The following is a 25,465-nucleotide window of genomic DNA, read 5'->3' on the forward strand; positions in this document are numbered from 1 at the left end:
GTTCCTAATCGTTTTTGATTACCGCATGTATTGTCAAATGTCAAAAATGGAATCTAACCTTAAATATTGAAATGTCGCTGTTTTATTTAACTTTAACGATGAAGCGGCTGAATTTATTTCACTTTTTTAACCAATTCTCACAAAGAAACTATATTTTAAGTAGAGTTCTAAGTCAAGAAGCCATCGAGAAAAAACGTAGGTTTAAATTTTGATATAACCTCTAAATTTTTACGGTAGATTTTAGAACAATTTGTACCATTTAAAGAAAAAATTGATGAAAGAAGACTTGAGGCGAAGCGAAGCATTGTTGTACAAGTTCAATCATCTAAATCCCATAAAGAGTTATATTCTTATTGCAATGATTTTGGAAGGATCAAAAAAATGTTTCATTATTCGGCAGGAGTTGAACCTTTGGTGAGTCAAAACAAATTTACTAATAGATTATGTTTTTATGTAAAAATCTTTAGCATTTTATTATAGTAGAGTTCATGGAAGAAGGGGATGTAAATAATATATTATCAAATAGTACATATTTAGAAGACACTCAAATTGTACCTGTACAATCGTTATTTTTATGGTTTAAAGCCCCTGTTAAAAGAAATGAAAGGAAGAAGAATGTTAAAAAAGTTGATTTGGAAGTTGAGAATGGTACCAATATTTTAGTAGATACAGTTATTCGAGAAAGATTACAAAGCACCAAATCGGTATGTTTAAAACCTTTTTATGTGGAGCTAATAATACGGAACTCGTTTTTAATATATTATATTAAAAAATGTGTCTCTTTTAATAATATTTTGTGTATTTTATTATATCACCATAATTCTAATTTCAGTTTTCCCTCCACAATAATTTTAGGTTTTTTATTGCTTTTTGTCTAAAGCATTTATGACCTTATTCAAGTTACTCTAACATTAAGTTCATTTTCATATTGTTTATTGGTTAAAATAAAACAGCTGGGATATACAGATACAATTAAGAATTTCTCTCAGAAGATTTACATTTTTTATTTCTTAAAAACCTTATCTTCAATTAAAAATTTTGAAATTTATTCAATTTAAAGTGAGTGTTTAAAAAAGTTGTCTATAATGGGGTTTTTTTCAATGGAATGAGAAATGAATCAGTAAAATGACTAATAGATATTCCGTTACATAAAATATCTAGTTTTATATTTTTCATAATTAATCTTTATAGACTTTAATTAAGTTGAAATTTATGGATAAATAACCTATCATTTTTCGTTAGCGATATTAAATCGTCTAACTCTCTTTTTGGAGCATGTGGCCTCTACAAACATCCTCCATCAGTCTCTGTATCGTGCCATCAGCTTTAGTTCTCCCTGTCTGTTCAACTCCTTCATCATAGTCCTCCTCCATGTTGTTCTGAGCCTTTCTCTCTGCGGATTCCAATCTATCCGTTTTGCCAGATTGTTGTGCTGGGTTTTAGTTTTTAGTTCTCTAATTTTATTTCTTCTTGCTTCGCCTGTCATAGGAGATTTTTATTTGGTACAAAATCTGACCAATACATTCATAATATCTTTCTAAAACGTTTTTTATATTTTGGGTCATCTTTTATGTTTCTGCGCAATAAGGTAGATTTTATGGTGGTGGTGCAAAAATCTGCATTTTTCAGAACCCAATCTAATACAGTATTGAATAGTAGAGGTGATAACAGGCTGAAGTTTACATCTTTACGAACAGTCGGACCGCTCTAAAAACAATTCAAGCCTACATTTATATATCCGCACTATTCAAAGAATCTATGGATAACCTGAAAAAACTCGCCAGGGGTAATGAAGTTACTCTATGGCGGGTTCCAGGTTACAAAGACATTGTGTGTAATGAAAAGGTGGATAAGTTGTTCAATGAGGACTCTCTTTATTGGACGGCAACCCGGCTGTAGACTACAAAACAGCCACTTAACCTTGCGCTGGAAAGAACTTCCAGGATACAGATAGGCGAAGAGTATGATAACTCAAAGGGGACTTAAAGACGTTCTCAGGTTTCTTGACTGGCCACACGTTTCTAAACTACCATCTCTTCAACATTGGACAAGCTATGGATCAACAACTTTGCAACGACATGTCAAACACAAGCCTAACACACAAAACTTTCGGAAACGTGTACCTGGCACTTACTGACATAAAGGAACAAGACTTTGGAGCAATACTAAGGTTCATAAAGGACCTAAATCTGCCCTATACCTTTAGTTACAATGAATCTTATAGGGATTCCTATGTTTCCCAAAATTATCCGTACTGCTTTTGGGAAGTTTGATAATTATGCTTTCTTTCCAACTTTTCGATATGATTTCCGTATTCCACACTTTTTTACTACCGGCAGTAGCTCCACACTGATGTTATCAGCCTCTGCGGTCTTTCCCGCTTTAAGCTGCTTTTATTTTTCTAAAGGATGCCTTGGCGTCTTGTCTTATATCACGCTTGTATTGCGTGTTAGTTCACCAAAATACTGTCTTCATCTTTAAATTTGTTTTTCCTCTGCTGTTATAATGTTACCTTCATTGTCTCTTATTGATTTATTGTAGTGTTGGTTTCATTCGTTAGCCATACATTTTCTAGTTCCATGAACCAGTCGGCCCACTGCCTTTTACCTCTCCTGCTAATCTGTTTACCCTTATGTTTAAATTCTGGTATTTTCCATTTAGTTCTCTTTTCACGTTTATGTCATGTTTGGTTGATTCTCTGCTTCATCGCTTTCCTCGCTTGTATCACTCTTCACGTGTCATTTGTTATCCATTCCTTCTTAAGTTCTTTTCTCTCTCCCAGTATGTTTCTAATTGCTTCAATTATGTTTGTTTAAGTGATTCCCATTTCGACGTTTCCCTCTCTTTTGTTTGTTATTTGTATTTTGTGGCTTAGGGCTTCTTTATAATCTCATTGTATGAAAGAATTGCGAAGTTTCTTCTGTTTTATTCAGTTGTTGCTATCTTCAGTTGGATGTCTACGATCAACAAATGATGGGTACTCGCCGTATGTGCACCCCTTTTATTTCACACTTATAGTTTCTGCTTATCGTTATACGATCTATTTAGTTTTGTGTTCTGCCATTTGGTGACATCCAAGTTATTTTGTGTATGGCACTGTGTGGGAAGAGTATTCCTCCAATTGCTAAGTAGTTGTTTCTGTTTCCTACATTCTCCTCTCTCATCTTTACGTTCAGGTTACCCAGAGTTATATCACCTTTCTATATTCTTTCTAACGTGAGTGAGTGCGTCGTAGAAACTGACCTAAGATATTAAGCCCAAACTTCTCACGTTTGTGCCAAATCGCGCTAGAATTATTCTGCCAGATATTGGGGACCACCCTATCATACTTCTTGCCTCGAAAGATAATTGGCTCGGTTTTTGGTTATTCTTTGGCACATCCCATTATCTGTCCTTCTTGTCCAGCTAAATCCCAACATAAATAGTTTATATCTTCCATTTCCTTTGCAACTTGAGCCAGCTGTGTCGTTTCCAGGAGGGTTCTAATGTTCCACATTCTTATTCATGTCTATATATCCGTCAGGGTGTTTGTGAAGGTTTCGCTAATCAGTATATTTAGGAACAGATGATTAGTTCGCAGATCCATTTCAGGTGATAGGGCTTAAATTGGGGGGGATTTCCGATACTGAATTCTTTATTCTTCGTTATTCTTTTACTTTAATTTTCTTTTTAGATATCTGAACAAATGACACTTCTACATGATTTAACAAAACTAAACGACATTGGGACCAGATTACGTTATCTTGCAGCAAAACAAGTAGAATCCGCCCTTTCCGGATTATTTCCAAACACAATAGCTTATCCATTCGGATCGTCTGTAAACGGTTTTGGTAAAATGGGATGTGATCTCGATATAGTATTAAGGTTACTAGAAACAGATAATGTATTAAATAAATTTTTACGGTTCTTAAATTAGAATGACAAAATTTTTCTTTTTAAGTAGAAAACTGAAGGTCGATTGGTTTTTCATAATAAAGCGTCGACGGGAAGCGATCGATTTAGTTCGCAAAGACACATGGATGTAATTGGGGATCTCTTACAATTATTTTTACCTGGTTGCGCGCAAGTGAGAAAAATACTTCAGGCCCGCGTTCCGATTATTAAATATTGCCAACAATTTGCTGATATTGATTGTGATTTATCGATGGCAAATATGTGATTATAAAAAATGAAATTTTGTTGTATAATTATTAATTAAATAATTTTTAAGGTCTGGGTTTTACATGTCAGAATTATTGTATGTTTTTGGTGAAATTGATGCGAGAGTGCGTCCTCTCGTTTTTACGATACGAAAATGGGCTAGCGAAGTTGGTTTAACAAATAATTATCCAGGAAGATGGATAACAAATTTTTCATTAACTTTAATGGTTTTAGCGTTCTTACAACAACCTCAAATCAATATTTTACCTAACATAAAAACACTAATAAAAGCTGCAAGACGTGAAGATGAATATATAACAGAAGATGGTATTAATTGTACGTTTTTAAGAGATATTAAACTTTTAAACTTTAATGCCGCAAATACAGATAATTTGGAAAACCTTTTAAATAAATTTTTCGAACATTACGCTCAATTCGATTACGCAACGAAAGCCATTAATTTAAACGAAGGAATTTCTATTCATAAACCCGATCACAGTCCGCTTTACATTGTAAATCCTTTAGAAAGAGGATTAAATGTTAGCAAAAATGTAAGTCCGGACGAATTAGAAAAATTTAAGATGGAATTGAGAAACGCAGCTTGGTGTTTGGAATCGAACGAAAGGAAAATACCAAATTGGGGCGTTTTGTCGTTATGTAACAAGAAGAAAAGTTTTAATACGAACGCTAAACAAGTAAAAATGATTGAAGTTAGTAAATTATTTGAGGAAGAAGAAGAAGAAGAACAAGTCGAATTTAAAAATCCTCAGGTTGAGAAGGAAGTTAATGTTATTAGAAATGAAACTAAAGAGACTATTAAAAGGATTGATAAGGTTTTAAATAAAAAATTAGGAAGATAATAATTAATAAAAGTCAATAAATTTTTTTAATTAATTTTTTGGTTTTGTTTATTGTTACCTAAGGTAAAAAAAGTTAAGTAGACTTTCTCTTATCCTCTATGTTATGTACATTAAACTGATATTTACTTTAATTTTCTTATTACATCATTTTATAAATTTTGACATTATATAAATAAATTTTTTACGTTTAATTTAATGTAAAAACCATTTAATTAATGTCTATAAATCAAATTTATAAATTTTTCTTTAATTTTTACAATTAATTTTTTTTACGAATTAATCCGAAGATACTTCGTGTATTTTCGACTACGATTTCTAACAGTATTTTTTTGTGTAACTGTTGGTAATAAGTTGACAAATATGGTAGTGGGGGCTAAATGACAAGGAGAAGTGCAGTGTTTTGACAGATGGTCGATCAAAATAAACTGCGATGTGCGAATCTTGACGAATTTTTAAAACATTTTAGAATTAATTAAGTAAAGTGATTATTTTTAAAAGTATTAATTAAATAGTTAATAAAACGATGGCTTCTGTTAAAGTTGCCGTGCGGGTGCGCCCCTTCAATCAGAGGTCAGTTATTTTATTAATGCTCTAATAGTCATATGTAACAAAGATTTTTATTAAATGGCACAATGAACTTTTATTTATTTAAAAAAATTATTTATATGTATTTGTATTAATTATTAATAGGGAGATTGACATGGAGGCAAAACTTATTATTCAAATGAATGGAAAAAAAACAGGAATTTTAAACTGCAAGGTAAAAAAAATTCAAATTTATTTTGTGATAACATACATTAAAAATAATAAATTATTTTTTTAGGCAAACACAAGGGATGAAAGTATACGTTATAAAGAATTCACTTTCGATCATTCCTATTGGTCCCATGACGAAGCTTCCGTAAATTTCTCTTCCCAAGAACAAGTTTATAAAGATTTAGGAACAGAAGTAGTAGATTGCGCCTTTGAAGGTTACAATGCGTGCGTTTTTGCTTATGGTCAAACAGGAAGTGGTAAAACTTACACAATGATGGGTTCCCCAGATAATCAAGGGTTAATTCCAAGGATTTGTAAAGCACTGTTTGAACGAATGGCTGAAGATTCAAAACGAGGGACTACACATAGAGTTCAAGTCAGTTATTTAGAGATTTATCAGGAAAGAGTTGCTGATTTGCTTAGAGGGAGAGAAGGGGCTTCATTAAAAGTAAGGGAACATCCAAAAAGGGGACCTTATGTTCAAGGATTAACAACATGTTTGGTTACAAATTATGGACATATACAAGAATGCATGAATAGGTGAGTACTTTTATGACCACAGCCTAAGCAGTTTACAACACCAGTCTTAATGTTTAGCAAAATAACATAAAGTGTATGGAGGGGCACATGTTTCCTAAACAATCTGGGCTCTGGTTATCACACTTATTATTAGTAACAGGAAAATCTTATCTATTATTTATTAACAGTAAAGTAGTGATGTGTCATAAAGATAGCTTCAGTGATTTAAAACATAATCACTTTAAATAGCATTTTATGTTATTTTTATAAGGAAAATTAAAAGTAGAATAAAATATTCCTTAAATATTTTTTTATTGTGATGTATTTTTCCTTTCAGCTTTTTTCTGTATTCAGGTTCTCATATTTTATTTTGTCAGATATTGAATTCTTGATTTACAGGAGTAAAGGAAGTGTTTTTCAAACATTTTTGTCTGACAGCATAACTTGAAACTTTTTTACTTAATCAAAAACGCTTTGATTAAAACCTGGCGTATACTCTTAGAGCTAACATGTTGCCAAAAATGTATGAAAATAATGAGAATTCTTGAAAGAACAGATGCATTTTAATAACTCCCTGATACTGTTAGAAATCTTAAGCAAACTTTGTAAATTAAAAGGAATGTATTTCAACTTATTATAAGGTCTAATTTAATTGCTTAAATATGTGATTTTTTAATTCTACCATTGGTTACCGTAATTGTTTGACATATACTGTAATACTGTATGTACTGTACTGTACATCTCTGGTGTCGTTAGTACTACTTTTTAACAGTGACTGAATAAAACATTCGTCACCTCGCCTGGCCAGCGTGACGAATTATTAGCTAAAAACCTTCCTTATCATGGATATTTAAGGCCATGAAGTTTATGGGGGATATTCAGCAGTGGACAAAACATGTAAAGTCTTTTAAATGTTCCAATGTTTAGAATTTTTAAACAGTGGTGCGCAACTGCAAATGGGTTTTAAATGGGTTAAGTAATGATTACGCTTCTTGGAATTATTTTTACTGGACCAGTCCATACAATATTCCATATATTGTTAATAATAGTTATTTATATTACAAGTGGGCTAGAAACGTAATCACACTAGTACTGTAAGTATGCTCTAGCCCACGTGTGATATACAACATTTTATCTACGACTACTAAAAATTACTTAAAAATCAATTTCTTTAAAAAGGTCTATTTTGACATTTATAAAAATATTTTGAAATGATTGTTGACAATTTTGAATTAATGTCAGTTACAATAACATGTTTACTCATCTGGAATAAGTGTTAATTATTAATTAATGTTTATAATAAATAGTATTGTTTCTCTTTAAATAGGTAGCATTTTTTCTTTTGTATTGTTGGTCGTTTCAATAAATTAAGTCTGTTCTGACTGGGCTAAAAATGCGTTAGGTAATGAAACTAGTGCGGTAATGAACTTCATTACGTAACTCAAATCACCTCAAATGAGTGTGGTAATGATGACTTATCCAAGCAGTCGTAGATAATAGTTATTTATTATGTAAGTGTTTTAGACAGCATTTTAAGCTCCAGCGTTTAATTTTCTTATGTGAATAAAATGCATCTAAAACACGCATGCAATACAACGTTTTATCCACAATCATCTGAAGTTATCAAAAAATGATTTGACATTTTACTCTGACAGCGGCTGTCACATCAAAAATTATTGCAATTAACCAATAACTAAAAAAACATTGGGGAGGTGTTGAATTGTTGCTATTTATTTTCGATTGTTTATCGACTCCATTTGTAACATATTTATAAAAGTGTGAAACTTGTAAAGGTAAAGTTGGTGAAAAATGGAAGTGACAAATCAAAGAAAGAAATGTCTATTAATATAAATGTTAATGTTAATATAAATAATAAATAGGACGTAATTAAGATTGTATTTTTCATTATTCCACTAGTGGATAAAGTGGTACTTTATACGGTTCATAAGTGTGGATAAAACTTCAATTATAAGGTTAATTAGTGATGTAATGATTTGATTACATCACTAGTGCTGTTACCTAACAAATTGATAAATTGACATCTATCACTAACAGAATAAATCAAGTTTTCTTGACAAAAATTGCTTTTTCAATGGAATTAGATAAAATTTTGTACTTAACACGTTATGAACCGACTAATTTTGGTAGTTAAAATTAGTCTTTTCATAACTGGTTAACTAATAACTATTATTCATTCTTCTATTTTGCAATAATTTAATTGTTTTAGAGGAAACGCTCATCGAACTACAGCAGCCACAAACATGAACGATGTGAGTAGTCGTAGCCACGCAATATTCACCATTACATTCGTCCAAGCGGGTTACTGTGATGGAGTCCCAAGTGAAACCGTATCTAAGGTATTATTGTAAAAAACGTCACTCAAAACTTATTTTTTATACAAAACGTCTATTTTTATAATTTTCTATTAGATACATTTAGTGGATTTGGCTGGTAGCGAACGGGCTGACACAACAGGAGCAACTGGTCAAAGATTAAAAGAGGGGGCTCATATCAATAAATCTTTAGTTACTTTAGGATCGGTTATATCAGCTTTAGCAGAATTATCACTTGACACAAACGGCCATAAAAAATCTTGTTTTATCCCGTATCGGGATTCGGTTTTAACGTGGTTATTAAAGGACAGTTTGGGTGGAAATTCCAAAACTATTATGATAGCAGCAATAAGTCCTGCCGATTGCAACTATGGAGAAACGTTAAGTACATTACGATACGCTAATAGAGCCAAGAATATAATTAATAAACCAACGGTTAACGAAGATCCCAATGTTAAATTAATTAGAGAGTTGAGAGATGAAATTTCAAAATTGAAAGCTTTGATGTTTAACGAACACAGATCTGATGATATGTTAGCACAGTTACAAGAGAAAGAAGCTAGGGAAAAAGAATTAACGGAAGAGTGGGCAGGAAAATGGCGAGAAGCTCAGGCTATTTTAAGAGAACAACGAGCGTTAGGACTTCGCAAAGCTGGACCTGGAGTTGTTCTTGATTCAGATAGGCCTCATCTTGTTGCAATTGATGATGATCCCTTAAGTACTGGAGTTACGTTATATCATTTAAAAGTTAGTTTAAAAAATTTATATGTATATTTTTCTAATTGTTTTTTTTATATATTTAGGAGGGAATAACTACTATTGGAACTGAAGATTCTGATGAAAAACAAGACATTGCTCTTCGCGGATCTGGAATGGAACCAAAACATTGTACAATTACATTCGACAATGGTGTAGCAATTTTAAACCCAATTCCAGGGGCTCAAGTTTGGTTAAACAATATTTTAATTGAAACTCCAGCTAGGTTGTCGCAAGGATGTATTATTTTTCTTGGAAGGGCTCACGTTTTTCGGTAAAATACTTTAATTATAATATATGAAATAAAACTAATTTTTTTGATATAGTTTTAATGATCCAGCTGAAGCTGCTGAATTAAGGAAAGGAGAGCGAACTATAAACTTGGCAAGATTAAGTTTACTAAGTTGGTCAACTCCTGATTTAGCAACATCAATTGATAATTTACCACCGTAATTATTTGTCACATACGTTTTAATGTACCCATTTTTCCATAATATTTTTTTTAGATTGGACGATGATCGTTACGACATTGAATCTCAAAGAATAAACCTTGAGAAAGAAAAAGAAATCTTGGAAAAAGAACAAGAGGAGTTTGAAAGACGGAGAAAAAGCTTGGAAGAAGCCCAGGCGAAATTAGAAGCTGAAAAGCGTGACATGGAAAGAGAACACGCTGCTCAAGCGAGACAATTACAGGAAAATTGGCGGAATTTAACCGCACAACAAAAACAGAGAGAGCAAGAACTTCAACAGAAAGAGAGAGAGTTGATTTTGCAAAGAGAAGAATTGGAAAGGGAGAGGAAAAGAATTATGGGGGAGGTATGATTAAAAATGTCTTAAAATCAATTATTTTTTTTAATTTATTTATTTCCATATTTTTTTATCTATACTCCTGTAGATTCAGGAAGATTATATCCATCTGAAAGACCTCAAAAACCAATTATCCTGTAGATTAAGAAATTGTTTGCAATTTATCGGAGCCAATCTGAACGATTTTGCATTTCCCAATCCAAATCATAAAAATTTATTAAAGGTATTTTTTATTTACACTTTTTTGGTTTAAATTTCACTCTATTAATTTTTTTTTGTTTCCTATGTGTCTTTTTTTTAATTTCAGGATTTAATTCATAAATCTGAAACTAACTCATTATCAGATACTGAATCTGATTATTTAATTGACTTATTAAATGGAGTGAAAGGACATGCGGTTATACAAGATTTAGTTACTCAACATGTAAGGGACATAATTTTACTCCATATGATTAATATTAGCTTAGTGTTTATCATTTAGGAGTTGTTTATAAATTAAAACTATTTTTCTAAATAAATTTGGTACTTTTAGAGAAAAGAATTAGCTGAATTACAAGCGGAATTAGAACGACGGGTACAAACATTGGCTGAAAGACGACTAGCAGTTGAAAAATTAGATAAACGTCTTGTAGATTTAGTTGATGAACAAATGGAACTTGGAGTTCCTTCACATAACGAAGATTTGCAGACTTTAAAGGAATCTTTAGCTTGTAGAACTGAACAACAATTACATGAACTTGACCAAAGAAAACAATCGTAAGGATTTCAAATAAATTAAATCGCTTCTTTAAATAGTTCTTTTCATTTGTTTTGCAGATTAACGTTAAATTTAAAGAAAATTAATTCCGTTCAATGTCCAAATAGTGTTGGAACTGCTTCGTTAAGTAGCGATACTTATCATACGGCAGCCAGTAGTTGTTCAACTCATCTAACAGCCGATCCAGTTATGGAACATTTTATGAGCGATAGCGGAGTAGAGTTAAGAACGAATAATGTTCATGATGAAAGTGATATGTCCAGTACAGAGAGCCAAGAGTGTAAAGTAAGATTTTTTTAAAATAAAACTTAGCACGACTGCTTTATATTAAAAATAACACCTCATTGATAAAATGGCATGAAAAATATCATTTAAAACGAAATTTGTTTTCCTGCTTTTTTTTCTTGAATTAGATGATTCCATTGATTTTCTTTTTAAGCCTATATTAATTTAGCTTTTTTTGATAATTTTTCGTTAAATTCCATTGTAGTATGTAGGCAGTGATTCGCAATCGTCTAGTTCTGTAGAGAACAAATCGCCGGTGACGCGAAAACGAAGACGCGACAGCGAAGCTTTAAGAGGATTGGCTCAGAGGGTCGCACAGCAAAAGCACCTAATTATGAAAAGCTTGGACTCGCGCTGTCCAAAAGCTCAAATTGATAATCAAATTGCTGTAAGTCTAATTAACACTTTATTTAAAATGTTTTGTGGCGTTGGATATTTTTTAATATTTCTTAATGGTTTCTTGTAATTCTAACAATATTAATTTCATTGTATTTTATTTTTCTTTTTTAGTAATTAACAATTTTTTAAAGCTTTTTAGATATATTTGTTCTTAGATATTGACGCAAACATAAAAGCAATCATTGTTTTCATGTCACATTAAGTAAAGATTTTCAATCAATTCTTTTTCAAAACTCTTATTTATACACCAGTAACTAAGAATTTGATATTGTCTATCCTTTTAACATGTGTTTGAATGGTTCTATTAATAATGGAATTTATCAATATCATGAATGTATAGACGTGTACACCAGGAGGACACTATTAAGATTCATAAGATATTGCGTTCCTTATTTGTATCTCTAGTATACGGAAACCACAAACCAAATTGCTATAAATGGTGTTTTCTAGATACAGAAAGATACAAAAATGAAGGGCGAGATTTTTAAGATTATTAGAAACAAATGTATTTCAAACAAAACATTTCCAGAAAGAACTTATAGTTTCTAATAAGACGTAAATTACGAAATTTAAACATCTAAGTGTCTTGTGATACACTGTCTAAACTCTAATCTCTACCAAAATAGCGAAAATTGTAATGGCTAAACTCTAACTGCAAGTAAAGTCTGGAATTATATTATCCAGACTCTATAACGAAGCCTACAAGTGTTCTGTATCAATTTCTGATATAAGGAGATACAAGTTCTAGTCTATGAGAAGATGTTTGGAGTTACGCTGACCACAATCTGATCTGCATGAAATAGTTTGGAGGTGATGTCATCATGAGCTCAGCGGAAAAAAAACGCCGCCTAGTCCTTGACTGGCTGGTTGTAGAGGTTCCAACTTTATGCTTGAGTTGTCCAACTCTTCGTTCATTAGCTCCCTATAGTATTCATACCACTTGCTATTTATGTCATCGTTTATCTATCATTAGGTCGTTAGGTCTTTTGCACTATGTCTATTATAGGTTAATTTAAAAATCTCAGCATCATACTTCGCATTCTCGACTTAACTATAGAAAGCTTCTCTAGATTTAGCTCTGGCCTGCGCTACAGCCTCGTTTGCTGCGACTTTGGAGTTTTCATAGATGATGCGATCAGTTTCCTGTTTCGTTGTTTGCTAAGTTTTGTACGCCAGCTTTTTATTTCCGATGGTATCCATTCTGTCACTGGCTCTATTCCTGCATTCTCTCTCGAAACCAATCCACATCTTATCAGCCGTGGCATAAGAAGTGTTTTTCATATATTCCTTCAGAATTTCTAGAAGGGTGTCACCCTTTGGCTCAGAGAGCTCTTTCCATTTAATTTGCACTGTCCGATCTATAATTTTCTTAACAGGTTTCGGTAGAGTGCATACTGCGCAGACGTGGTTCACCCTGTATATCTTTGCAATCCTTGAAATTTCTCTCTTGTTTCGCTGTTTTTCCCAACATGGGCATTTAGGTTGTCTAAGACGAATTTAGTCTTCCCAGAAATGGTATGTCAGTCATGAACTCATCCTAGTCTTCCCAGAATGATTCAGTTTTCGGTTCCTTACACCCCGTCTGAGGTGCATACTCGCAGACAACGTTCATGATAGGCTGGCTATCCAATACAAGTTTAACAGTCAAGATACGGTCTGTTTTCTTGTCGATGTTAATGATTCTGTCAAAAATTCTTGCTTGTTATCGATTCCATACTAGACCAGTTGATACCCTAGTTCTAGGTCTCTGGACATTGCACACTTCCACTGCATTTCCAGAATGTGGCATATGTTTGTGTGTCTTTTGCAGCGTTTCAGCAAGTTCTTGACCGCGTCCAGTAAGGGCTACCCGAGTTGCCGAGTTTTGCTTATTATATCTTCCTCATTTCCATATACATTAAATTTATTTTTATTACTAAAGATGACTTGTTTCCAAAAATCATTATCTTTATATTTTAAGGCAAAATTTAAACGTTTCTCAGAGTTAACTGTAAATAGAGATTAACGATTGGCGTTTTTACATGTTATCCATTCAATCTTAATATCCTTCTACTGTTTTCGGGATCTATTGGCTTTTTAGTTCTTATAACGATTTTACTAGCCGAACGTGATAGAGTTATTTTGACTTGAATCCGTTCAAACAACATGATTAAAATAGTACTTAAAATAATGAGTCAAAAATGAAATTATTGTATTACTCATGTTTAGGGTTGTTGGATGCAATTTTATTAATAATTTATATATCAAGCTTTATATTAGGTTCTCTATTTTATACTTACATGCTTTAAATTCGAAGAAATTTCTTATATTCACCACACTTTGTTTAATTCACTTCTTAGATGCCGCTTTTTAATAGAATTATCTAATCTTAAAAATGATCCGCTTTTTTATTGAGTCATCACCAATCTTATCAAATGCATTCAAATATTCCTTAGATTTATTTCTTTGTCTCAATATTTCTGATGTTTTCATAATTTATGTTTAGACTTTACAGGATTTACAAAAGCAATACATGTCTTTAAAAATTGGTCCTTCGTCTTCCATTCTTTCGCCAGCCGCCGAACATCCTTTACAAGATTTACATGATAGTCCTAGTCCGATAAGGCCTTTACATACTGGTTCAACATCAGCACTTTATAGTCCGCCTATTCCAGTAAGTAATTTCTTTAATATTTTTAAAGATTAAAAATTATGACAATTTCTTTAGCTACATGGCAGGCACTTATCAGCTTATTGCAACATTTATCACTCAATGCCTTCAATAATAACGGGTAATATTTCTTAAAATTTTTCTTTTTTTTAATTAAAATTGGTTAATTATACAAACAGATTCTGATGTGGATGCAATTGTAACAATAACAAGTTATTGTGTTCGTGGAGCTGGTTCAAAAACTCATTACGAATATGAAGTGAGAATAACAACCGCTGACGATCGGTGGTCAATATTAAGGCGTTACAGTCGATTTAGAGATCTTCACTTAGCTATGAAGTCGCGATACGGCGAGAGAGTATCTCAAATTCCATTTCCATCAAGGCAATTATTTTCTAATTTGGAAACGGTGGCGCAATCCAGAAAAAAACAACTCCAACTATATTTAAGAAGATTAATTGAAGTTTGTAAAAATCATCCGACATGTCCGCTGGCGTATGGAGGACCAATAACAAGGGAAACTTTAGTAAATTTCTCCCCTTTTTTTCAAAAAGGGATTTTTGAAAACGGAAAGTACGGAACGAGTTAGTCTATTTTTAATTTTTTTTTGTATAGGATTGTTACATTTATTGTTGTTAATTAGTGATAATTAATGAAGGAGGTTGGTTGAAATTTTTGGATGGTGGTTGGAAAAAAAAGCATTAATCTGATTTAGTTTAATAATAATAAACTCTAATTTAGTATAATTATTTATTTTGATAATGAAAAATTTGGAAATTTTTGTTTTCTCTTCGCTTAAAAAATGACCAACTTAAAAAAAAAAAAAGTTACCTGATGATTTTAATTTTTTAATGCATCACATTTTGTTACAAAAAAAGAAAGAAATTAATTGATCTCTTAAAACCAACAAATCTACTTAACCCAGTTACTACCTAATCTACTAAGGCTTAAATACTTCTTTAAATAAAAAAGATAATAATAAAAGTTGATATATGTAAGTACGTAAATTGATGCAAGTAACTTTTAAAAGTGTGTGTATTTATATTCGGTGTATTTTTATATTTAAAATGAAAGCCCGAATGGAATCAAAATTATTGTTACCATTGTGATAACTGTATCAATTAATTTTAGAATAGATGGAAGAATTGTTACTTGTGATAGCATGGCCTCAAAGTCGTGTGTGATATTTAAAAGAAATGATTAAAAAAACGCTAATAATTTCCTTCTTCTTTATTATTTTTTTCAATTTTCTTAATGCTCTGTGCAATGTATTTTTGTTAATTATTTTTTATCATTTATAATAAGAAGATGTATTGATTTTGAATTGATTAATGTATTTCTTTTTTGGGGAATTTAGATTTTTTTTTAGATTTATTTATGTATTAATTCATCATATATTTTTATTTATATGTATAGCAGATTTAAAAGAAAAATGAAATTTAGTAGTGTATGTATATAAATAAATCTTTGGACATCACAATTATTGGTGATTTATAACACCAAAAACACTTCCTTCATCCTATTTATTTTTATGTTTTTGTTTAATTTATTTTTGAAATTTTAATTTTTTCAGTTTAAGAAGTTCCTTTGATTGTATTACCTCTTAAATCCTTTTAATCATGAATTCCTTTATTGGATAAAGTTATATGGGACGATGCAAAAAGATAATCCTTCAAGGTGAAGGTAGTTAAGTGTTGAAGAAGTGCATGAATTAATTACAATAGATTTGAAAAAATTAGTAAGTTAATACTTTTTATAGTTTATTATTCATTAAAATCTTATATTTTTAGATAGAACATACAAAAATTAACAGATGTGGATTAAAGAATGTCGTATTGGGAAATAAATTGGTGGGGATTAATTGTATGAAGAATGATACGTAGATGTCTTGTTAGATTTGGTATGAAACGGCTAGTATGTGTAAAAAATAAAACTGGTTCATGTTAATCAAAAACATCTGAAAAATACGTTTCATTGAAATTTTCAGAATTCTGAAAAGAACAAAAACTTAAATATTATTATACAGGTGTCTCACGTAACTGGTTCGTTAGAACTTTTTCATGTTCCACTATTCGTAGAGGTTTGAAATTTTGGTAGCATGGGTTATTCATTCGGAACTTTCGATCTAAAATATTTTCAAGATGGCCGCCACTTCCGGTCTACCGGAAGTAGACCATAACTTCGCTATTTTAAATGGAATGCTATAGTTTTTATTGCACAGTTTAATTGTACGTAAAAACATAGGTTGACTTTGATAAAAGTTATTGGTACCTAGCCTTTTTTGTTTTTGAGTTATTTTGGTTTTAAACTTTTTTTGATAAATTTCAACATGCTCTTTAAAACTCCATATCTCAGCTAAAGTTCATTCAAAAAAGGTCTACTTTGGCACGATTACTCTTCAGATGTTGTCAAATAGATTGCCATTTGTTGTATCGGAGTATCTTATACAGGGTGGTTAAAAATTGAATTACAGTTTCTCCATATTCAATGGCGAGAAAGTCGAAAATTTTAAATGGAACGCCCCATATTTTTTTAGGCTATCAGGAAGAGAATTTAATTCTCTACAAATTACCTATACATATTCCCATGCCTATTTATTGTAGTTTGCCTCATATTGCGACATTTATTAAAACATGCACGAAATGCAGGTTCTTTTATTAGAAAGCTATGGAATGTTGACAGTTTTTGGTCCATGTTTGTATTATTGTTGCCATTAGTTACATTTGACGACGGGTGTAAGTTATTGAACATCATGGTAAATTATTCCAACGCCGATATTTGAAATTTATTTTGTATTGATGGCGAATGCAATAAACTTTTGGACAAGATATGTCGAACACTTAATGAGAGATGCCTAACAAACTTAACGCCCATCACGAGAAAAATTTCAAAAAATTGATAAAGAATTTATTAGTTCTGGATATATCGAGACCAAAAGAAATCGCATATTTCCGGTCACCAGTGATGAAGACAACGAAATAAATATTTTAACGTATTTAATTGCATTTCCAAATTCAATTTAATAACAAATTTATATTTTTATTCAAAACTAATTTGTCATTAACTTTTTGTTTTAATAGTTTCATTTATTTGATCTTCTGTTTGTTATTTTTGGTAAATAAAAGCTAGTAAACTAAAAGATTATCAATCGTAGTTAATAGTACAAATAATAATAGAAATAAATTAAACAAAAAACTGTCAAAATGTTATGGCCTTCTAATAAAAATACAAACGGTTTCCTGCATTTTCTGCATGTTTTGATAAATTTACGAATATGAGAGAAACTACAATAAATAAGTATAGGAATGTTTATAGATAAATTGTAGAGAATTAAATTCCCTTTCGTGTAGGTTAATAAAATATAGGGCGTTCCATTTAAAATTTTCGACTTTCTCACCATTGAATATGGAGAAACTGTAATTCAATTTTTGACCACCCTGTATAAGATACTCCGATACAACAAATGGCAATCTATTTGACAACATCTGAAGAGTAATCGTTCCAAAGTAAATCTTTTTTGAATGAACGTTGGCTGAGATATGGAGTTTTAAAGAGCATGTTGAAATTTATCAAAAAAAGTTTAAAACCAAAATAACTCAAAAACAAAAAACGCTAGGTACCAATAACTTTTATGAAAGTCAACATACTTTTTTACGTACAATTAAAAGGTGTAATAAAAACTATAGTATTCCATTTAAAATAACGAAGTTATGGTCTACTTCCGGTAGACCGGAAGTGGCAACCATCTTGAAAATATTTTAGATCGAAAGTTCCGCCTGAACAACCCATACTACCAAAATTTCAAAACTATACAAATACTGGAACCTAAAAAAGTTCTAACGAACCAGTTACGTGAGACACCTGTATAATATGATTTTCATATTCATTTTCATTGCAACTTTCAGAATGACCACCTTGACAACAGAATGTTGATAGAGATGTAATAATGGACTTCTTTACTGATCTTCTTTGACTTTGTTTCTTTATTGTAAATTTTTTTATATTTCTTTCTGACATTTCCTATAAGCAAAGCATGGAAAGTGCAGTTACCTCTTAATACTTATAATATATATCTTATTATTTATCTTTATTTATATCTTATAAGTACTTAAAAGAGGCAACATAGGTCGCATCATGTAAAATATTTCTCTTTGTGGCCAACAAAGTCAAAAGAAGAAGCAAGGTAGTAGTAAATGAGTGAAGAAAAGCCAGTAAAAGAATCCAGATATGAGTGGAGACTCTTCTTCAGTCTCCTAACGACTGCTCTTTTTGTTTTAAGTTTCTTATGCTAAAAGCACAAACCTTTTTTTTATTTACTTATCCCTCTATACATTTTATCTTTGATAATATAAGTGATTTGTTGGAAAGATTATTTACGTTATGCTTCGTACATTAGCGTTATCTATCTGTGGAAGTACCAATTCGTTCTCATGAATTGTCTACTTAGTCTGCACTTTTAAGTTATATTTCGTTCTACAAATTTTTGATTCAGTATTCCTCGTTTCGTGTCGGGTATTTATTATGTAGTGAATTCCACTGTAGCTTTATTCGCAGATACGTTGTACACCAATCATATATACCCCTCACATTTCAATTTGATTTGTTAACAATATTTGATAATATTTATCATATAATTTATTTATAATATAGCTACGCTTTAATATTCGACTGAGTTCTGCCTTTCAGGAATTGTTGATTTTCGATATCCAGGCCTAATTCTTGTGGCAGGGATCCCAGATTTATACTCTTATCATTAGTTATTGGAGTTAAACATCAACGTCAAGTCTTTCGTTTCCTTCTTTTTACCTCTATTCAATATTTAGTACTTTTTCATCCAGATGCCGCAATATTTCGTAATGTGGTAACAAGGCCATAAAACAACAAAGTTGACTATCAACCTTCTCATACTGCTTTTCTAATGATTTCAACTGTTTGGCATTGACCAACCAATGTATTTTTTTCTAGAGGACGAAAAATGAGGATGCGACACAATCAATTTCACAACGATGCGCTACGATGTAGCTGCTATTTAAATCAAATTGAAATGTCATACCTTATTTGTATTACTTAAAAACAACTTTTCAAAGCAGTGATGAAAGCATTGAAATCATCCTTATAGAACATTATGTTGCATAATTGATTTACTGTTCAGAATTTAAGAACAATTTGTGCTAAAACAAGATAGATTCATCTTTTCATTCAAAGGAGAGAATCATTAAGAATTTCAAGAACATAACGGTACCTAGGTTATACATTTTCCTGGGTGAAGGAATGAAGGAAGATAAGATGATAAATGGGAAAATCTAACAACCTTGGCTGTCCATATGGTGACGTTAAATGCTAACATTAAGATGATAAATTTCCTGAGTTCGACGGCTTTAAAAGATATATAAAGGGGGTATGTCAGTTCAGAAACAAAAATAAGTATCCTTTTATAACCACAATAATGGTCAAGGGATAAATTATTATTAAATTCAAAGTTTTAAAAGATTTCGAAGGTAAATGATAAAGTTAAACTTCGCTGAACTTTCATCTATTTTAAAGTTAAAAATCAACTTTCATTCTATTTATATCTAAAGTAACCATCAACGTCAAAAATTTGCGCATTAAAACATATATCTTTTTCGTCCTTTTTGTCCCAACGACGAATGGAAAGGTCAAGTTGCAAGTTTAACCGCGATCCTTCGTCGTCCTGGTACGGAGATCGCGTGCGTCCTTCCTGCATAAAACTATACAAATTATTCCAACGATGGATTATCGACTGACTCGATATACCTTTTCCTTTACTTTACAACAATAACATCTTTTGTGACTTAGAGGGGGACGGCCGATTTCCATTGTACTGAAAAGAAAACGGGGTCAAACATTAACGAACAAACCCCATAGCAGCAAAGATAATCGACAACACCTCAACGTTTTCAAAACGTTAAAACTTTATTTTATACCCTACGTTGTTGTTCGGTTTGCGTGGAATTCCGTAGGAGGAAGTGCGCCGCAAGAAGTAGGAAGCTCGTGTAATAAAAGTTCCAACCCCTGGTACATGATGCACCTGATTAGCGTTCCGCCGCAGTGTCACGAACCGTTCGTTTCATGCAAACCGTGAAATTTTCCGCAGTATGTGAGCACCTGGTGCTGTGAACTCATCAATTTATTAATCAAATACAACGTTTTTTTGTGACGACTTTTTTTGAAACGCTCACTTTTGAAAGATGTCATTTTCAAGATGCACGGAGGACTATTACCGCAAGTTCATTGAGCTTCAAGAGAAATTGAGGAAAAGGTAAATCGAATCGAGTGTATTTGTTGTGAGGGTTGTCATGACGTGGTTGTTTGTATTGAACATCCCTACAGGGGGTTAGTTTTTTCGATTTTTTTTCTTTTAACTTTTAGTGAAGAGGAAAGACTTCGATTAGAAATGAAGTTCAATGAAATGGTTCAGTATACCAGAGATGAGTAAGTTTTTTTATTATTTATTAAGAAAGTCCATTAAGAAATATTTAGTTTAACAAAAATAAATTTCAAAACGATATTCGTGCTAACAGTTTAATTTATTAATTTATTTATAAATTTAACGCGATGTAAAATTATACTTTCCGTAAAATTATTTCAAATTTAATTTTAAACCACAGGGAAGAAGCTCAACATAAGAAACTACAAACGCAATATCAAAATTTTTTAGAGGACGATATAAAAAGACACGAAAGGAATGAAAGGATTGTGAAAGCATTAGAAAGGATAGAAAATAGATCGGCTTTATTAGCCGCTAAAACGGAACGTTTTAAATTATTTCGTAAGCAATATACGAGTTATTTAAAAAGAATGACCGGGGATGTTCATTATAATCCCGTTGAATTACATTATGATCGTGCAGAACAACAATATGATTATTTAACGGACGATTATGAACTCCATTATTATTCGGCGTCGAATTTATCGACGTCTCCAATACATAAAAAATACAACTTTGATTCAATTCGGAGTAAATCTCCAATAACATCAACAATTTCCGAAAGATTAAGCGTTGTTCCAGAAAATAAGAAAATAAATTACCCAAAGTATCAAAATGGGGATCTTTATAAGCACCCAACAATTCAAAAAGTGCTTAATGGAAATCAAAATAATTTAAATGACGACTTAGAGAGTTTAAAATCTTATTTAAAACCACAAACTCAATTTCCAGAGAGACCCCGAAGTGTTACAAACGAAGATTTATTTGATTCATTATCAGATTCTGATTTGCCTGAAAGAAAATCATCGCCAATAAACGATAATAAACTAGAACGAATTATTCGATGGAGACCTAAGTTTCAGTTGCCTAGGAAAAATAAATTCCAGTTTAGAAGGAATCGTTGGAGCGCTCCCGAAAGAGTAACGAAATCGTACACATCTCCAAAATCAAAGAGTCCGTTGGCGTCTCCGTCTTTTCGAAAAAGACATCTAGACGTTTCACCAAGTCCAGAAATTCGTAGATATGAAGATAATAGACGAGATTTTGGATATAAGCCTATTTCTAAAGTAATAAATGAAGATTTTAGATCATCCCCATCCAGAAATTACTCGGTATCTCCCACCAAAAATTATCAAAGCGAAGATTTAGGTTATCAATTATCGAATTATCCCAGTTTGGACGTTGGGACAAAAATAAACATAGAATACACTTTATATCCGAAGATATCGGATAGGAGTTATTTGCCTTCAACTTCATCATGTTTTTCAAATTACCAAAGAGTTTCTCGGAGTCCCAGTCCTGGTAGAAACCGCGTTTCTTGGTACGATCATTATTTGGGGCGATGCCCACCATCGAGTAGCCAAGAAAATTTAGACTATTCAAGGTATAATAAAGATGGAGATGCGAATCGATTTGTGGATGATTATAGAAGTTCAAAGAATAAGCAAGACAGTATTTTATTAAATTCAGAAATTAGGAATACAAATTATTCGGATTATAAAAAATATTCGCCTAGTTACCAAAAAAGAGTTGATTTTGTTGATAATCATCAAACAAATTTTAAAGAAAATGATGACCATAAAATTGAATCAAAATTTGATGATTTACAAAAATCCGATGATTTATTAAAGTTGGATTTACCTAAATTTGATGATTTACCAAAATCTGATGTAGATGAAACTGAAGATCAAGTACTTTCGGAAGTGTTTCAAGATGAAATGTTGGAAGGTACAAAAAAAATTTGTACCGCTCAGGATGATATTGAAAATTACCAAGAAACAATTTTGAATGATGAAGATAAAAACTCAGATGTCGAAAAAGAATCATTTGAACCTCAAGATATTATCGTATCAGCTTCAATTCAACCCAAAGACACGGATAATAAAGAACTATATGAAGAAAAACATGATTCATTGGAAGAAACTCAAAAGGAAAATATGTTACAAGAAAATCGCGAAGTTGATTCAAATATGAAAGGAGATGTAGAATTAAAAGAAGAATATGTTGAAGATATTAAGTTAAAGGAAGATGGTGGTGATTTATTGGAAAAAGAACAATTAGATGATAAAGAAAATGATGCAGAAATTAGTGGAAACGAATATAAGGCTGAAAAAGAAAATGACGATGTTAACCCAGAAATTGATAAAGAGATTATATCGACTAAAGAAGAAATCATTCCAAATGGAATTATTAAACATGTCGCAAATGAAAAAGAGCTTGAAAACATTGAGGATGTAACGAATAATTTAAAAGAAGATGAAAACACTGAAAAAGAACAGCTTCCTCCTACTGAAGATCAACCTCAAGATAACAAGCTTACAACCGAATATACAACCGCAGAATATCAACCAAACGATCAACAAGAAAACACTCAATACGACGAAAATGGTCAACCAATTCAATATGCCAATTACGACCAGGGAAATGTGCAGTATGATGAAAATGGTCAACCTATTGGTTATGACGATGGTCAATATTACCCGCAATATGACGAAAATGGACAACCTGTAGTTCAATACGACGAAAATGGGCAACCAATTGTTCAATACGATGAAAATGGACAACCCTTGTACCAGTATGATCAGTATTATCAAAATCAAGAACAGTATCAAGAAGGACAGGAACAATATAGAGAAGGGTATCAACAGGAAGGATATCAAGAAGGACAGCAGTATCAAGAAGGGCAACAACAGTATCAAGAAGAAAATCAAAATCAACAGGAATATCAAGAAAAACAACAGGATCAAGAAGGGCAACAACAATATCAAGAAGAACAACAAGAATATCAAAAAGAACAAGAACAGTATCAAAAAGAACAAGAACAGTATCAAAAAGATCAAGAACAATATCAAAAAGAACAAGAACAATATCAAAAAGACCAAGAACAATATCAACAAGAACAACAACAATACCAAGAAGAAGGAAATGTGGAATATAAGGAAGATAGTAATGTGGAAATTCAAGATGGTCAAAATGAAAAGATTAAAGTTGATGAGGATTCTTTGAAAAAATCTGATGATGGAAAAATGAAAGTTTTAGAAATGTTAGATACGGACTCAGAAAGTACAAAGCAAGAGACTAAAACATCTAATGATAGTGATTTCGATTTGAGTAAATAAATAATTAATTGGAATTAAGCGAAAAAGAATTTTTGATCGATATAATTCAATTTAGTCTATTTCGTCTCAGATAATATTAGTTACACATTCGTTAATAAATGAAATAAAACTGATAAAGCGAAATAACAAAGAGTACTGATTTAATGATTGTTTTGAATTTTGTGTGAACGAAATTTGAAAAATGTTAGAATAATTATATAGCTGCTGTTACTTAATAGAAAAAATACTTCTTCTGCCAATAATTGTTAAACATTAACACATTTATTTAATATAAATGGATAGTAAAAAAAAATTTTAAATTCTATAATACGAAACTAATTATTTTTTGCAAGGTATGTCTTCCATTGAAATACTAACTCGGCTGATTTCGATGTTGGATAATCCCATTTCTTAGACAACGTTTTTGCAATCTTGCATTATTCCGATTTTAAAATGGATTAATTTCAACATGTATCTATTGTATCTCTTTTACTATCGATTTATAATAAGATAATTAAAAAGATAAATCTTTAATCATTTAGGCTTCTTTGGCAAACTATGTACAAGAAAGTGTTTTTGGGGTAAACGCCAAACCGAGCAAACTTTCCGCCGTGTATAATAAATCTAGTAAAGTCATACTCAAGTTGTAAAGGCATGTTTTGCTTTTTCATGTTGCATTTTGCACATTGCGTTAAAGTCTTCTTTAGCCAAAATTAAAATTGATGCAATAGTAATGCTCAGTTTGATGTCCCCTTAAAGCCTTTTCTAATACATAGCATCAATTTTGAACTGGACTTAATCACAAACACTGAATAATGAGAGATGAACAAAACAAATTTTGAAATTAACTGGAATTCTATAAAAAATAAATATATTACGTATTGTTGATTTCTAGTATTTGTAGATATAGTAAAATTAGAAACACGTTTAAATATCCAAATTAAATTAAATGATGATGTTACAATTGGTTATTTCTACGAAATCACAATATTTTTCTGAAACACTTGTTTACCTAATTTGTTATCTTCGTTAAGTCACACTGAACATGAATTATTCAAAATAGTTATTGCAAGCAAGTGCTTCATGTAGATAACGAAAACGTTCTAATTGTAAGTAAAATATTTCAACAAGAATATTACAGTAAATTTTCGAGATTTCAGTATTAAATAAATTTGATTTCATATTTACAGGATAAAGATACAGATTTAAATGATTAAGTAAATTTTAGGTAAGCAAAAAATTTTAAAATAAAGCTGAATCGTTAATAAAAATCGTTTCAAATCGTTTCCTTTGTCCAATCCACTTATGCACTTTGTTATTTGTGTATTCCTTCGTGTAACCGTACACAACAAACGTGTATATGGTGTGGTCGGTTGGATCCCCCCTTTTTTTGCAAATCAATAACTGAGCAACGTCGTCGTCGCAGTGTTCCTCTCTTTACCAGCCACATCGTGTGCTAACGCTTTCTGGTAATTGAGAATATTCGCAAAAGAAGAAAGGACGTTCTCCTTTCGCTCGCCATGGAAAGGAAGTACTTGAACGGTCTCTCCAAAACTATGGCTTTTTATACGGACGATGGAGATGGGGATCATGATCGCAATAGCAATTTGACGCAAAGCAGCAGAACGGGTGAGTAAAAAGGTTATGTTTTATATTT

The 25,465-nt window shown here is 31.5% G+C and overlaps 3 protein-coding genes across 5 annotated transcripts in view; all 3 read left to right on the forward strand.

Annotated features, from left to right (window-relative positions):
- Position 1: 1 nt before the first annotated feature.
- Positions 2-5,034, forward strand: MTPA (mitochondrial poly(A) polymerase). The gene is made up of 6 exons (XM_023053996.2): positions 2-195; positions 245-414; positions 468-704; positions 3,674-3,883; positions 3,944-4,155; positions 4,211-5,034. Exons 1-6 carry the CDS (start codon positions 72-74, stop codon positions 4,998-5,000), a joined length of 1,743 nt encoding a protein of 580 aa, XP_022909764.1. The 5' UTR covers positions 2-71; the 3' UTR covers positions 5,001-5,034.
- A 342-nt stretch (positions 5,035-5,376) lies between these two features.
- Positions 5,377-15,742, forward strand: LOC111420913 (kinesin-like protein 98A). Its single transcript, XM_071197346.1, has 16 exons — positions 5,377-5,570; positions 5,691-5,760; positions 5,824-6,296; positions 8,503-8,632; positions 8,705-9,355; positions 9,412-9,638; positions 9,691-9,813; positions 9,871-10,180; positions 10,260-10,394; positions 10,479-10,595; positions 10,704-10,927; positions 10,988-11,213; positions 11,419-11,601; positions 14,098-14,265; positions 14,320-14,383; positions 14,442-15,742. Exons 1-16 carry the CDS (start codon positions 5,524-5,526, stop codon positions 14,849-14,851), a joined length of 3,558 nt encoding a protein of 1,185 aa, XP_071053447.1. The 5' UTR covers positions 5,377-5,523; the 3' UTR covers positions 14,852-15,742.
- A 3,584-nt stretch (positions 15,743-19,326) lies between these two features.
- LOC111420941 (AMP deaminase) overlaps positions 19,327-25,465 on the forward strand; it is a 35,499-nt gene continuing 29,360 nt past the window's right edge. Inside the window, exons 1-4 of one of the 3 annotated variants that reach the window (XM_071197852.1) lie at positions 19,327-20,542; positions 20,653-20,715; positions 20,892-24,917; positions 24,999-25,437. In XM_071197852.1, coding sequence (XP_071053953.1) covers positions 20,472-20,542; positions 20,653-20,715; positions 20,892-23,829 — 3,072 coding nt within the window. In that variant the 5' untranslated portion in view covers positions 19,327-20,471 and the 3' untranslated portion in view covers positions 23,830-24,917; positions 24,999-25,437. Of the gene's footprint in view, positions 20,543-20,652; positions 20,716-20,891; positions 25,438-25,465 lie in introns of those variants that run through there. The other 2 variants (XM_071197851.1, XM_023054035.2) reach the window with 2 other exon arrangements.

The sequence above is a fragment of the Onthophagus taurus genome, chromosome 7 (assembly GCF_036711975.1).
Source record: "Onthophagus taurus isolate NC chromosome 7, IU_Otau_3.0, whole genome shotgun sequence".
Classification (NCBI taxonomy): Eukaryota; Metazoa; Arthropoda; class Insecta; order Coleoptera; family Scarabaeidae; genus Onthophagus; species Onthophagus taurus.

What these genes read in the sequence shown, in the direction of transcription:
- MTPA (XM_023053996.2), top strand. Translation starts at nt 72, where the DNA reads ATGTCGCTGTTTTATTTAACTTTAACGATGAAGCGGCTGAATTTATTT. An exon ending in CGGCAGGAGTTGAACCTTTG is followed by an intron (nt 415 to 467) that starts GTGAGTCAAAAC and finishes AAAAATCTTTAG; the next exon opens with CATTTTATTATAGTAGAGTT. An exon ending in GATTTATCGATGGCAAATAT is followed by an intron (nt 4,156 to 4,210) that starts GTGATTATAAAA and finishes ATAATTTTTAAG; the next exon opens with GTCTGGGTTTTACATGTCAG.
- LOC111420913 (XM_071197346.1), top strand. Translation starts at nt 5,524, where the DNA reads ATGGCTTCTGTTAAAGTTGCCGTGCGGGTGCGCCCCTTCAATCAGAG. An exon ending in TTACGTTATATCATTTAAAA is followed by an intron (nt 9,356 to 9,411) that starts GTTAGTTTAAAA and finishes TTATATATTTAG; the next exon opens with GAGGGAATAACTACTATTGG. An exon ending in AAATTGATAATCAAATTGCT is followed by an intron (nt 11,602 to 14,097) that starts GTAAGTCTAATT and finishes ATTTATGTTTAG; the next exon opens with ACTTTACAGGATTTACAAAA.